Below are 14,881 nucleotides of genomic sequence, written 5' to 3'. Positions count from 1 at the left end.
CACCTCTCTCAAACACGTCTACGTAACGCAGTTTCTGGTAAACTGACCTGAAGACTAGCGAGAGAAGCTAGGGGATCTCTCAGCGGCAACTGCCACGGTCTGTGTGTACTGAACAAACGAGAAGTCAGCACTTACGTGTGTGGAGCGTGGTTCGTACATATTTTCCGTGAATTTTAAGCGGCTGTATACTCGTAGTTTTCCTAGGTTTAAGGAAAGTTTTCAAAGACTAGAGTTTTTTAATCATACGAAGAAAACTGCACTAATGATAAATAAAAGTGCCAGTGAGTTGTGTGAGAGTGGGCAGGGAGATAACAGCATTGCTGAGACAGACAAAAGGGTCTGAAAGAAAAAAAAACGATTTCCGCTAGTTATGGATGGTTGACAAAAGAAATAGGAGGACATCAACGTTGTTTGTTGACGATGTGATGGTGTGGGAGAAACAACAATGAGGAAGTACAGAAGGAGTCACATGTTTCAGAAGAAATTGTACAAGAGTATGTCCTACACTTTAACACAAAGAAGAGAGAGCTGGCGGTCCCAAAAACAGAAATGACACTGGATGGGAAATAGCTGAAAACGATGGAAAGCTTTAAGTACCTGGGAAGAATAATTCAGGAACATGGAAGAAATGAGAACTCTTTCCAGGCCAGGCAATTTCAAGCTATACGGGAATTGAGATAGGAATGATACGGAACATCCACCAGAAAAGTAAGGAGATATTAATACCAGTTCTACTGTATGCTGCAGAAACCTTATTTAGGTAGGGAAGGGAAAAAGGTAAGTTGAAGGATGGAAGTGAGGTTAAATTTGTGAGAAATAGGATTGATGTAATAGACATGGAACAGGTGAGACGAAAAAGGGTTAGGGAGATAATACATGATAAACGTCAATAAGAGAAGATAGTGACGTAAAAGGTTAAAAAGGTGTGTCCGTGTGAAGAGAAAGGAGGAGACAAGGATGCCTAGGAAGACGCACGAGATGAACGAGAAAAGATCGACGGTAGGCCAAGTGACAAGTGTCTGAGAGTAGTGAAGACAGCCTGCAGAAGAGAGGAGAAGACAGGAACAGAGTAGCGTTAGAGAGATGGTGGGAAAACAGGAGAAGATGGAGGCCTGTGCTTCAAGAAGACGCTGCTAGTGGTGGGAAAATGTGCACCAAGACGATGATGTCAACCCATATACATACATGCTTTCTACTGCTATTTTGCATATATTACTTTTAGTTTCGTTAGTGATCTTATTACTTCCATGGATTGAGTGTAATTACAGAATAACATGTTTCACTCGTCCAATATTATTTCTAATAATGTGCTAGAAGTTTGCGAAATAAAGAAACGCAAAAGAGCCATCGAAACCAGTTACTGGAAATTAAGTATTGGTGTCTCAAGATTATACCGCATTCGAAATGAAGAAATGAGAAGAAGGTGGAAGTAGGAACGAACATATCAGAAGCTATTGGAATGTGAAGCATATTATAACATCCATATTTACATAATATGGACGATAATACACAGCCAAAGAAGGTTTGGAGGTGGAACTCTGAGGGTAAAAAGGAAACAGCGTTGACTGCCTAGAAGATGCATAACAGATGTCATGGAAGCTAACTCAGAAATTTCTTAGATGGAGCTTCTAAGGATCATAAACTATAAAGTTGAGAAGCGAGAATATATATAGGGTGATTCAAAAGGAACTGCACACATACGTATGCATCAAAATAATAGAAAATCATCAGATAATGTTTTGTCCGAAATTGCTTTATTTCAGAGTTATGCAGTAGAGTAGGGATCACAAGTGTAACAAAAAAAACCACAAAATTAATTCTTCTCAGATAGTAAGGGCACGAAGGCACCTGAAATTCAACTCAACTACGTACTGCACATTTACCCTAGGAAAGTTCTAAAATGATGTCCATATAGATGAAGACAGTGACGCTCTCCATTTCTTATCGCTCTCGGAATCTCATTCTGCACAGTTATTATCATTTCAATACTGTAGTTCTGCTACATTCTACGAGTATATTGCAATTGCAACACCATGCACGAGCTCCTTGAGACAGCCCCAAAGGTGGAAGTCCAGAAGTTAAGATACGGGGATCTGGTGGGACAAGCAAGGCCTGCACGACCTGTCCACTTAACGGGATGAGCAACATTGAAATACTCTCTTGCCTATCGACTGACTAAGTGTGCAGGTCACCGTCGACAAAACGACATCAGCCGATATGCAGGCGAACGCGACAGGCCAAAAACTGTGCTTAACTATGATGTAACGCTCACCTCAAATGACATAATGCATCATAGCTTGAAAATAAAGGCGTCAGACAAGGCTTTGTTACTCTTATTTTGGTCTACACATCGCACCCATGAAATGTGTACGGTTACTTTGGAACCACCCCGTACAAGTGGCGGACGGTACGACTCTTTAATGTTTATTCAAGTGTTGGACAAAAATCAAACAAAATCTAGTGCAATCTTCAGTCCTGCCGGATCTTTAGTATAGTGATATTGCTGAACACGGGAATAATAGTGGAAATTCCAGAGAATAAGAGCTGGATATGACTGCTTCCTTAAGGTACACTATCTGACACAGAGTGTCAGCTTACGAATATGAACCCAACGGTGGTGGGACTGCGACTGGAGAATCAGAAGCAAATTGACGAAGAGTACGTGATAGAGCACGTTTTATTTGTGGAGGATAATTATATTTCGGAGGGGCGGATGTGCAATCAGAATGTCGATTTCCAGGGAAATGGCGCGCATTACAGTCAGTCAGAGCGACCGCCGCGGGCGTTCGCGAAAACTGCTCCGCCCCCGCGCCGCCCCCGCCAACTGGGGAAGTCCGCTGCGGCGGCAGACTCGGCTGCGCCTGGAGGCGCTTCCTGGAGATAGACGGCCCCTGGGAGCCGCGCCTCAATCAACCGACGGCGATTACCTGCGGCCTCGCCGGGACGGGACGGGCAGCCCCGGCAAGCTAATTAAATACAAGTTCTGCGTCTGCTGGAGGGGGCGGCGCCAAAACAGATCTCAAATCGAGGAGGTTCCATAAACAAAAGAAGGTCCACCATCTGAAGTACCACAATATACCTGACTCCTTTATAAGAGAGTCTCGGGTTAACAGCTTGCGGGTCAGGTCACAGCTCTCGATCTGATCGCCTGCTGTCGCCATCTCTGGCAATGTAGAGCAAAATAAAAATACGCCACTGCTCATTAAAACTGCAACACTAACAAGACGGTAGTCAGCAAATGTCAAATTGGTATGGAGTGTACTACATGCTTGGATATACGAATAACACTTCAATACAGCCACATGGTGCGGGTGGGAGTGAACTCATCCAAGAATATGTAAGGAAAGATTATACACTGGATCAGTCATTCATCGATCACATTTGGATTTTTGTGTTTGCACCAATATCCTGCTATGCATGATGCCGACAGGTCAATGTCTGTGGAAATTTGACTGTTCGCATTGGTCAGGATCCCACGTCTCTCGTGCTAATATGAAATCTATGGACTCAGGAGGGCTATGCAGCGTCGCAATAGTTTCATAGGAGTAGCGCCTGCCGACCGCTGTGGCCGAGTGGTTCTAGGCGCTTCAGTCCGAAACTGCGCTGCTCCTACGTTCTCAGGTTCTAATCATGCCTCGGGCATGGATGTGTGTGTGGTCCTTAGGTTAGTTAGGTTAAAGTAGTTCTAAGTCTAGGGGACTGATGACCTCAGATGTTAGGTCCCATCGTGCTTAGATCCATTTGAACCATTTGAGTAGCGCCTGAGATGACGCACAGTTTTTTTCCTTTCAGTCAACCGTGCAGGGTCGTACAGCCACGTTATATAATTTGACTCTGGAGGGGCATGCAGCCTCACAATAGTTCCATGTGAGCAGCGCTCGAGAGTCGTACAGCCATATCATATAATTTAAACACGTGGACAGTGCAACAGTGGCTGGATCATCACGGACAGTCAGCGCGGCGACCATCATTGCGGTTTGCCCTACATCTACATCTAAGTGATTACTCTGCTATTCACAATAAAGCGCTGGCAGAGGGTTCAATGAACCACCTTCATGCTGTCTCTCTAACGTTCTACTCTCGAACGGCACGCTGGAAAAACAAGCACTTAAATTTTTCTGTGCCTTGGTGTTTCAGAGAGCACCACGCTGATAATAGAGCGCTAACAACGACACTGACTGCAGGAGTGGTACCATATTTTATTTCCATTACAATTCCAGTTGTGTATATAGCATTTCGATGAACAGATCCTTGTGTGTAGACTCTGAGATGAATACCGTTCTGAAACTGAATTCGTCATCGCACAAATCAAACACCTTGTGCGAAGGTATGGGGTGTCAATGGCTACATAACACAATTACCTCTGATCGTGTAATTTAAACAGGGTTCGTTACTTTTCTGATTGTGAAGGCTGGTGGCTCTGCCCTATCTTTAAGGTCTCCACTACGTTATTATCTTGAACATGCTCCCCTAACCTTCCTCGATACAGAAGTTGTCGATTGTTGGCGTGGCCAGCACATTCCCACTGAAAACATATGTTAATGGATTGCCGACAGAGGGCCGTGTCACCATTTCTCAGCCACTTCTACTGATGAGCTGATGAACTCTAGATGCTCAGCCAATTTAGAGACAATGGGTGTCCTTAGAATACTTTTTTATTGGGGGTGGGGGCAGTTTACTCTCCAAAATTGACATGAGTGATATAAATGAGCTGGTCGATTTTCAAGATGTGGCACACTATAAGAAATAAATTTTTCAGCTGAAACAAAAAATCTATTATATCTCAGAGAAGTGATGTTGCCCACCGCTTCTAGAATTATACGAAATTTTGTAACAAAGTGGAAAGGGGTCAAGTGATTACTCCTGCTCCCCTTGCGGATCCCGATGTTTGGGCCATTGTTGGTTCTAGATGGGGCAATCCTGTGTAATGAAGTTCCCGTCCAGTGTACCGCCAAATCACTTAATTAAATCACATATTATTCCTATTATCTGCATACGCACAATAAGTAGAATTTCATTGTACAATATCCTTCCTGGCATTGCAATTTTAATATCCAGTAGAGCACCTTTCTTTTCCTGTATCTGTCCAAGGTTTTTCGGGAGCTTTGCGATGGTTTTGAATCAACTCCTGGAGTTAGAAACTCCATCTGAGATAGTACGAATTAGGAATCTCTCTTTCCCACTACCATCTCTTCTGGAATTTAACAAGAGCTCGAAGAGCCCGCTAAGCCTCTAGGGGTGGAGAACAAATACTGTAAAAAACGAGTTTATACAAATCGAGTATCCATTAGGATTGATATTTCGTTTCGGTCTTACCCGATACATGTGCTTTCGTGTTCGCGTGCAATGCATGCCTTAACCGAGGGAGGTAAATTTTGTACTCCTATTAGAGGTAGGTGAAAGAAGACTGCTATTTGAGGAGAACGAACAGTGACTGAAGATAATTGGAAGCAAACTGGTATCAAAAAAAGAATCTCAGTGGCCAGACAAGTCTTTAGAAATAGGACTTATCTACTGACGAAGAACCGTCTTACGAAATAAATCAGGATAATTTTCAGTCTTTAGCACTCAATAAATTTTATGTCTTTATTTATTTACGTATGCATATTTAATTTTCACGGTGTTTGAATTATAGCGTCATGAAGGCTATACTGGCAGTTCTGATTCCATCATACTCATTAACTAATGGGCTTTGTACAGTTTGTTTTGGAAATGACACGCTTTATCAAACGTAACGTCAATAAATACATTTGAAGGATGTCTAACCTCATTTAAGAGGCTGATACGAAACTATTTTCAGACATTTTCAGTAATTTCACGAAATAAAATCATACAGTGATAATGCTAATATTACTTTCCAAAAACATACACGAGGCCGTGGTACAGTATGATTCTACGTATCTCTACTTCTATGACGAAATAGCAAAGATCGGTTACAGAATGAAAAAAACTGTGCCCATTATAAAGAATTTCGGTGCGCTAGTAATGTCATCTGTCTCCCAGGCACCAAATCTTGGTTAGTATAGGGCAGTATCTGTACAGGGAGGTAGCATATTATGCACGCTGCTTGCATGGACCAAAAAGCAACAACAGGCTGTCAGTCGAATATTGATGACGCGATGACAAGCTGATGACTGCCAGCTCTGTTATTCAGCGTGTGTTCTGCGTCGAAGCTGATGAATGGTCAGCTATAGGCCCCGACAGCCGTCAGCAAGGGATACACAAGAACCAAATGGATTACTTGTCACTGTCAGTCACAAACCTGTCAAGGAATTCTAAATATATTTGGCCTATAGCTTCATCAGTGGTTTCCGTTTCTATTTTCCTGCCGAAAGTATTCATCTAATGTTGGTCAGTTCACCAAAACGTACTACACGCAATTCATAGGCTAAAAAGCTATGTCAAATACTTAAGGAGAAGTCAGAAATGAAATACATGCCAACAGACATATAACTGCCAGGTAACAGATATATGTTTCCTTCGATACTCAGATAAAATCTTCATATTGAAAAATAGTTTCCTCTTCTTCTATTCTTCTATTCTGTATGTATATCTGTATCAATCAAGAAACAGTAAAACCGCCGTGTCTGAATGTCTGTCTGACCACGCCACTCTCCAAAACCCTTAGACGAATTTTCAAGGGTTTTTCACAGATAACGTGAGCGTAGCTTAGGGAAACACAAGGGAGTTTTATTTCAGCGAAATCTGACCGACCATGGAGAAAAATGATACCGTAATTTAAAGTTTTATGGATGCGAAAGTGCTTTTGTCTGTCACACTTTCACGGTTAAACAGCTGAAACGATTTTGATGAAATTTGGTATGGAGAGATTGTACGATGAGGAAGAACATAGGCTACTTTAGAAAGTGTGTAGTACAAGATATTTATCTATTTGAAGAGTATCACACGAATTGAGGAAAATATTTATTCTTTCAAAAACTATTTATTCTTTGACTTTTGAACTTTATCATATTTAGAAATTGCTGTTACTGATTGATAGGTAGTACATAATACGATTCAATATAATGAATACAATGCTTATACAATACTCGACGTGTTTAAACTATACTTCAGTCTATATCTGTACTAATAGTAAAAATGTAAAATAGTCGTGTCTGTAGTCTATTTGAACACGGTAATGTCGAAAAGTACTAGACGAGTTTTTATGGGATTTTCAAAACGTTACTTGAGGCGAAGTGTAAACTTCATTTCGCCAAAATCGGATCACGGAAAAAAAGATATCGTAATTTAAAGTTTATCGAAAATTGTCTGCTCAGATTAGTAGTTCGGCTGTTTAATCGTCAAAGCGTATTATTGCGAAAAACCAATATACGGCGCTGTAGGTGTCGCAGTACTCCAAAGACCCAATAGATAGCGCAGTTAGCTTCATTAATAAAGTGATAGATGTATTTTCGAAACCTCACATCACTGAAAAAAATTACGTGGCGCCATCTTACCTTCACCAACACTGAATTTACTGGCTGGCATACATAGGTTTATTGATTTCGCTTTGTGCATTAAAAATTTAATGAAATTGTTTTGCTTCTTTCGGTAGGTTTGATTTATATTCTTTGGTAGGAAGATTTTGTTATAGTTGCTTTGTGATTTGTGGGGCTGCTCATCACATTTTCATTCCATTTTGTTTACAAATAAAAATAGCTATAACACGGTCAAGTCTTTCTGAATACGCTAGAATGGCTAAAAGAATGACTAAGTGGGGTCAAGAATGAAATGAAGATAATGAGGCGAGACTTTCTGAGGCTCAGGAACATCAGACTTTAACTAGCTCTTTAGAAACTCCGATAGAGAGCTTCATGCATTACCTCGATCCTTAGAACCCTTCACTGATAGAGTCTTGATGTTACTTCCTCTCCAACGCAACATGGTACAACTGGAAATTTTGATGGGAAATGGTGCAGGTGAGCGAGTTTTTTTTACCATGAATACCTCTTATTTTTAACAATTTACCATTTCGCTTTAGACATGCACATTTCACACAGTACTTACACTATGTGATCAATGATGACTTACGAGTTCGTAGCGCGCTCCATCGGTAATGCTAGAATTCAATATGGTGTTGGCCCAACATTAGCCTTGATGGCAGTTTCCACTGTCGCAGGCGTACGTTCAGTCAGGTGCTGGAATGTTTGGTGGGGAATGGCAGCCCATTCTTCACGGAGCACTGCACTGAGGAGATATACCGATGTCGGTCGGGGAGGCCTGGAACGAATTCGGCGTTCCAAAACATCCCAAAGGTGTTCTATAGGATTCAGGTCAGGACTCTGAGCAGGCCAGTCCATTACAGGGATGTTACTGTCGTGTAACCACTCCGCCACAGGCCGTGCATTATGAGCAGGTGCTCGATCATGTTGAATGATGCAATCGCCATCCCCGAATTGCTCTTCGACAGTGGGAAGCAAGAAGGTGCTTAAAACATCAATGTAGGCCTATGTGGTGATAGTACTACGCAAAACAACGAGGGAGGCAAGCCCCCTCCATGATGAACACGACCTCAACATAACACCACCGCCTCCGAGTTTTACTGTTGGCACTACACACGGTGGTAGATGACGTTCACAGGAGATTCGCCATACCCACACTCTGCCATCGGATCATCACAATGCGTATCGTGAGTCGTCACTCCACACAAAGTTTGTCCACTGTTCGATCGCTCAATGTACACGCTCCTTACACCAAGCGTGGCATTTACCGGCGTGATGTGGGGCTTATGAGCAGCCGCTCAACTATGAAATACAAGAATTGTCACCTTCCGCGTAACTGTCATAGTACTTGTAGTGGATCCTGATGAAGTTTGGAATTCCTGTGTGATGGTCTGGAAAGATATCTGCCTATTACACATTACGAGCCGGCCGGTGTGGCCGTGCGGTTCTAGGCGCTTCAGTCTGGAACCGCGCGACTGCTACGGTCGCAGGTTCGAATCCTGCCTCGGGCATGGATGTGTGTAATGTCCTTAGGTTAGTTAGGTTTAAGTAGTTCTAAGTTCTAGGGGACTGATGACCACAGATGTTAAGTCCCATAGTGCTCAGAGCCATTTGAACCACATTACGAACCTCTTCAACTGTCGGCGGTCTCTGCCAATCAACAGACGAGGTCGGCCACTACACTTTTGTGCTGTACGTGTCCTTCCACGTTTCTACTTCACTATCACATCGGAAACAGTGGACCTAGGGATGTTTAGGACTGTGGAAATTTCGCGTACAGACATATGACACAAGTGACGCCAAACCACCTGACCACATTCGAAGTCCGTGAGTTCGGCGGAGCGCCCCATTCTGCTCTCTCACTATGTCTAATGACTACTGAGGTCGCTGATACGGAGTACCTGGCAGTAGGTGGCAGCAAAATGTACCTAATACCAAAAACGAATGTTTTTAGGCGTGTCCAGATACTTTTCATCACATAGTGTATCTTATGCCATGACCATAAACAAGACACAAGGCCAGACGCTGTGTGTTGCGGGCGTGGACATTAGTGCCAATTGCCTTCCGCTCAGCCAGCTTCAAGTGGCATGTTTTTGAATCAAACAAGCTCTTGATCCATGTCCCCAATAATACTACTCAAATGTTATATACAAAGAAGCTTTATAAGCAAAAAATTATCTCCACCCATACCAAGTCTCAGCCATTACTTTCAATAAATCTCGGGCAAAGCTGGGTGCGTGAAAAGTAACTCAGTTACGTTTTCACGGCTGAGCAGCTGAACTATTTTCGATGAAATTCGGTATGGAGACACATTGAACGGTGAGCGATTCTAAAAACAAAAGAAGTCGACACTTCAGTGTGAAGCAGAGATGGAACACATTTCTTACATCTGCGAACATAACCAATTTTTAAAAATTGTTAAACTTGTTACATACTGTACACACGGTATAACGTATACTAACTTCAATAGCACTGTGCGTAGATGCGTGGATCAGTCCACAGCCATCCACGTGCACTGCTCGGCAGTAACGCTGTATGCGTGCCATGTCATCGTGCATTGGGGTAGCTAGAGGGGCAAGGACTCATATATACCTCGTGCTTCTTAAGTAAAAACTAAAACTCAGCGCAAACAGGCCGTGGAGGTCTAACGGTACCGACCGGCCGCCGTATCATCCTCAGCCCACAGGCGTCACTGGATGCGGATATGCAGGGGCCATGAGGTCATCACACCGCTCTTTCGGTCTATGACAGTTCACGAGACCGAAGCCGCTACTTCTCTGTCAAGTAGCTCCTCACGTGGCCTCACGGGGGCTGAGTGCACCCCTCTTGCCAACAGCGCTCACCAGAAGGGATGGTCACCTATCGAAGTGCTAACCCAGTCCGACACCGCTTTTGTGATCTGACGGGAATCGGTGTTACCATTGCGACAACGCCGCTGGCCTAGTTCTTGAATATTCGATCTAACTTGGAACATTTTCCTATAGCACAAAATTTCAAATTTCTCTTCTAGTCTCAACTATTTGTAGTTCACCTTTCACTTCCGTACACAGCTACACTCAATAACAGTACCCTCACGAAACATTTAAATTTATATCCGATGTTACCAAGTATTTGTTTCTCTGTCGCCAATCTATTTATTATTCTATAACGAGAGGAATCTCAATATTTGTAAGACATTGCCGACAATTTCGGAAGCCTGGATTACGCTGTTGTATCAGTAGATGCTTGGATGGAGATTGGCAGTTTACATCTAACATGAAGCAGCATTGCGTATTTTGTATAAATAGGCAACAACACCTGTTTGCTTACACGACTGGCTAACAGTCGATGAGGGCAGTCGCGTCTGTTAAATATCTGGGAGCATGTGTATGGAGCCATATAAAACTGACCGAAGGTAAGGCAGACGCAAGACAGATTCATCTGAGGAATCCGTAGGACCAGTAATCCACCGCAAAGGAGATATATAACTTGTTGTTGGGGCGATCTCATATATATTAGTGTGTGTGTGTGTGTGTGTGTGTGTGTGTGTGTGTGTGTGTGCGTGCGTGCGTGTGTGTGTGAAAGCCAAGATCGTTTGACTTTTAAGACCTTCATTCCGGTTACTTGTTTCGACAGAATCTCGCTGTCATCTTCAGATCGGCAGTACAAATGGTTCAAACGGCTCTCAGCACTATGGGACTTAACATCTGTGGTCATCAGTCCCCTAGAACTTAGAACTACTTAAACCTAACTAACCTAAGGACATCACACACGTCCATGCCCGAGGCAGGATTCGAACCTGCGACCGTAGCAGTCGCGCGGTTCCGGACTGAGCGCCTAGAACCGCTCGGGCACCGCGGCCGGCCATCGGCAGTACACTTTGGTTGTATGTTCCTATACATATGTCGTCGACATTTTGAGAACAAAGTGTAAATACATTAAGAAACTATTATAAATGACAAACTATGTGGATTTTTAATGTATGTACACTTTGTTCTCAAAATGTCGACGGCACGTGCATGTCAACATTACGCAAAGTGTAATGCTAATCTGAAGATGAAAGCCCGATTTTGTCAAAATTAGAAAAAAGGTCTTAAACTTAAGCGATCTTGGCTTTCACAAAAAATATATTCGAAGGAGGTAGCTTACAAAATCCTTACATGACTAATACTTGAATATTCCTCGACACTCTTTGACTGATAAAGGAAATGGAGAAGATATGAAGAAGTGCAGCGGGTTTCATTATAGTTTCATTTGGTATGCAGGAAGGCGTCACGGCGATGCTCAGTCAACCCCTCTGGCAGCGGTTGCAAGAGAGTGTAAGACGTGTATATTTCTATTGTCTATTGTCAAACCACAATTTTTTAAAGATGTTTATATTTTATTAATATGATTAAGTAGGAATAATTAATATTTGTCATGTTGGAAATAATTGTGGTAGCAGGGAATGTCTGCACCAAAGTATTATTGGCAAGAGAGACGGCAAATTGATATAATTTTAAAAAGGGCGGGAGAGACCGCGTATGGATATATTTTAAGAAAAGAGCGGGAAAGACCGCGCATTGATACATTTGTAATGCTAGCAGGGATTGTCTGCACCAGAAAGCATTGTTGGCAGGTGAGACCGCACTTCAGTGTTCATAGGAAGTCGGTAGTAAGCGAGATGCGAAGCGGGTCGGTAGCAGGTCTGAAGCGAGAGGTTGAGAGGAGCGGTGTGCCTGCCAGCCACCAGCTATGATTTACAAGAGGTTAGAAACGGATGTACAGACACATCAGCTGACTATTATAATAAGAGGAACTAATAGTATTGAAGTAATTTTTTGAGAAACTCAAGACTACTGAAGGTATTTTTGCGCATTGCTAGTTGTAAGATTACTGTAAAAATGAAGTCCCATTTGAACGTTTGTAAAATAATTTCATTCAGAATATAATTAATTTTTGCCAGCAATATTGCATTTCTAATTATAATACATCCCAAAACCATCAACGTAAAACTATTCTAAATTTTATTGTTGTCAAGAAAAAGTTTAACTATGATTACGTAACTTCAGTCAAATTAATTAAAGAATAACGTCATCTTTGCTATTAAAGAATAACGTCAGCTTTGGTAATAAATACAGCCACTTATTATGAAAGCCCACCAGCAGCTAATAGAGTATAGTAAAACAGAGTAAGTATATTCATGTCGCAGTTCGATGTAGCAGTCAGATGGCGATCCAGTAACAGTACAAAAGGTGAGGAACAGTTTTGGGTTATTGCAGATAACGACTGAGGGCCACGACGAGGACACATTCTATGTTTCGTCGAAATAATCAGAAAATCACTTTTAATAAGCAGCAATTAAATTTGTATGCGAAGATAAGACAAAGAGAATGAATTTCAAAGGGAAGAATTCATTTGTTATTATTAAGCAAGAGATAGAAATCCTAAGGAAAGGTTTCATAGTTTATTGTAAAAGGGAAGGTTATCAATAACAAAAGAGATACAGAGGAGACGGGAAGGTTTCAAGAGGTGCTGTCCATCGTGGTGTGCTTTATTGATGATGAGTGAATCAATATATTACACCTCCGGAAGAGACTATGAAGAAAAAGTTTGAGAGGTTCGTGTTCACATGGGTGCTTACAGCAGTCGTTCATGCCGTGACTAGAACAGAGAAGACGGGAAGTGACATTGGTACGCAAAGCATTCTCCACCGCATCCAATAACGTGGCCTGAGGAGCATAGAAAAAAAGTGAACTCAAGAGAAGCAAGAAACGGAATTAGGTCTTTCCAATAGCTTTGTATCGGGAACGGCGCGTTTCTTCGGTTGATTAGGAACTCAAGACTCGCTTTGCGTTGCCTGAGAGGGAACACAGAAAGCGGAAGTCTCGGATAGGCAAACGAATTGTTAAGTAACACCAGCGACCGAGCGGAGGTATCACAGAAAGGCTTCCGTGTCGCCGTTTCCGGCCAGAGGTTGGGCCTTAAGAAGCTTAAAAGTCGGCTCGGTGGCGCCTGGTGAGAGCCAATAATTAATCAGCGGCGCCGCGTACAGTGCCCCGGGCTCTGGAGTGGCCGGTGTTGGCCGGCTGCGAGGTGTTCCGGGAGCAGAGGCCGCGGCGGCGCACGCGAGGCGGTCATTAGCTGGCCCGGCCCCGCCGGGATCCACTTTGAGCTCAGCTCCTGCACCCACAGCGGACCCTCCCGTGGCCTCTTTTGGTCTCTCCTCCTCCTCCTCCTCATCCTCATCCTCTTTCACTGCGGCCTACTTACAGAGGGCCCATTCCCTTCAATGGCACTACTCAACTCATGTTAAAATCACCCAGCACAGAACAACACAAAACACAAACAATGACCACACATAAGACACAACAGAGCAGCAACACACACACACAAAACGAAATGGCACATACTCACCTACGATAATAAGATTTTTCACAGAATAGGCGACATATTAAAGAAACAGCGAATCCAAACAGGATACAAGATGGAGTACACAACACAGAAAAAGATCAGAACACAAGAAACACCCATGGATAAATTTAACAGATCAGGAATATATGAACTCACATGCAACACTTGTCAGTCAGTACACATTGGACAAACATGCAGAAACTTCAAAACAAGATGTTCGGAACATCTCAGAGCTTTGAAAAGCAGCAGCTCCCATGGCACATTTGCTGACCACCTTGTAGCCAACAATCACCACCCAACCACAATAGAAACAGACGCAAGTATACTAAAACCCAGCCACAGCCTATACAGGAAACTGACCATTGAGGAAAACTTCCATATACAGAAGGCAATAGCGGAAGGAAAACAGGTCTTAAGCGAATACACTACACTCTGCAAGGGCACACTATTTAAAACATTACAGGAACTTTGCAAGCCGGCCGGAGTGGCCGTGCGGTTCTAGGCGCTACAGTCTGGAGCCGAGCGACTGCTACGGTCGCAGGTTCGAATCCTGCCTCGGGCATGGATGTGTGTGATGTCCTTAGGTTAATTAGGTTTAAGTAGTTCTAAGTTCTAGGGGACTGATGACCTGAGAAGTTAAGTCCCATAGTGCTCAGAGCCATTTGAACCATTTTTGAACACATAACAAACCACAATCACACTGTGTTCTGGGGTAGTGAAAAAGTATCTTACTACGTTATTTGTGGAAAATACTTGTTATAGTTACAAATGCATCACAACATCTCAGCATGATGTGGAGGTTGGAAGCGCTTGCCACACGAAAACGTAAGTAAATACGAAAATAGGCGCGAAAAAATCGCGAAAATCTAAATTACATTCTAGAAGATAGGTCAACTTCCAGCAAAAAAACTATCTCATCAACATCGTTTGGTTGCAGATGACAAGCTACCTGTAGTAATTAACACAAAAGTGATCCAGAAAGCTCATGCACACCAGATGTAAAGGTATTTACAAAAAGAAATGTTCTGTTGTTTGAAGTAAAAATGCACATAATTTTATAATCATTT

The 14,881-nt window shown here is 42.7% G+C and overlaps 1 protein-coding gene across 1 annotated transcript in view; it reads left to right on the top strand.

Moving 5' to 3' along the window:
* The first annotated feature begins 2,744 nt into the window (after positions 1-2,744).
* The window catches only part of LOC126484695 (uncharacterized), a 153,277-nt gene continuing 141,140 nt past the window's right edge, over positions 2,745-14,881 (top strand). Inside the window, exon 1 of the mRNA XM_050108291.1 lies at positions 2,745-2,961. Coding sequence (XP_049964248.1) covers positions 2,745-2,961 — 217 coding nt within the window. The remainder of the gene's footprint in view (positions 2,962-14,881) is intronic.

This window comes from Schistocerca serialis, chromosome 6 (genome assembly GCF_023864345.2).
Source record: "Schistocerca serialis cubense isolate TAMUIC-IGC-003099 chromosome 6, iqSchSeri2.2, whole genome shotgun sequence".
Taxonomy (NCBI): Eukaryota; Metazoa; Arthropoda; class Insecta; order Orthoptera; family Acrididae; genus Schistocerca; species Schistocerca serialis.
This window is presented reverse-complemented; position numbering and strand designations above follow the sequence as displayed.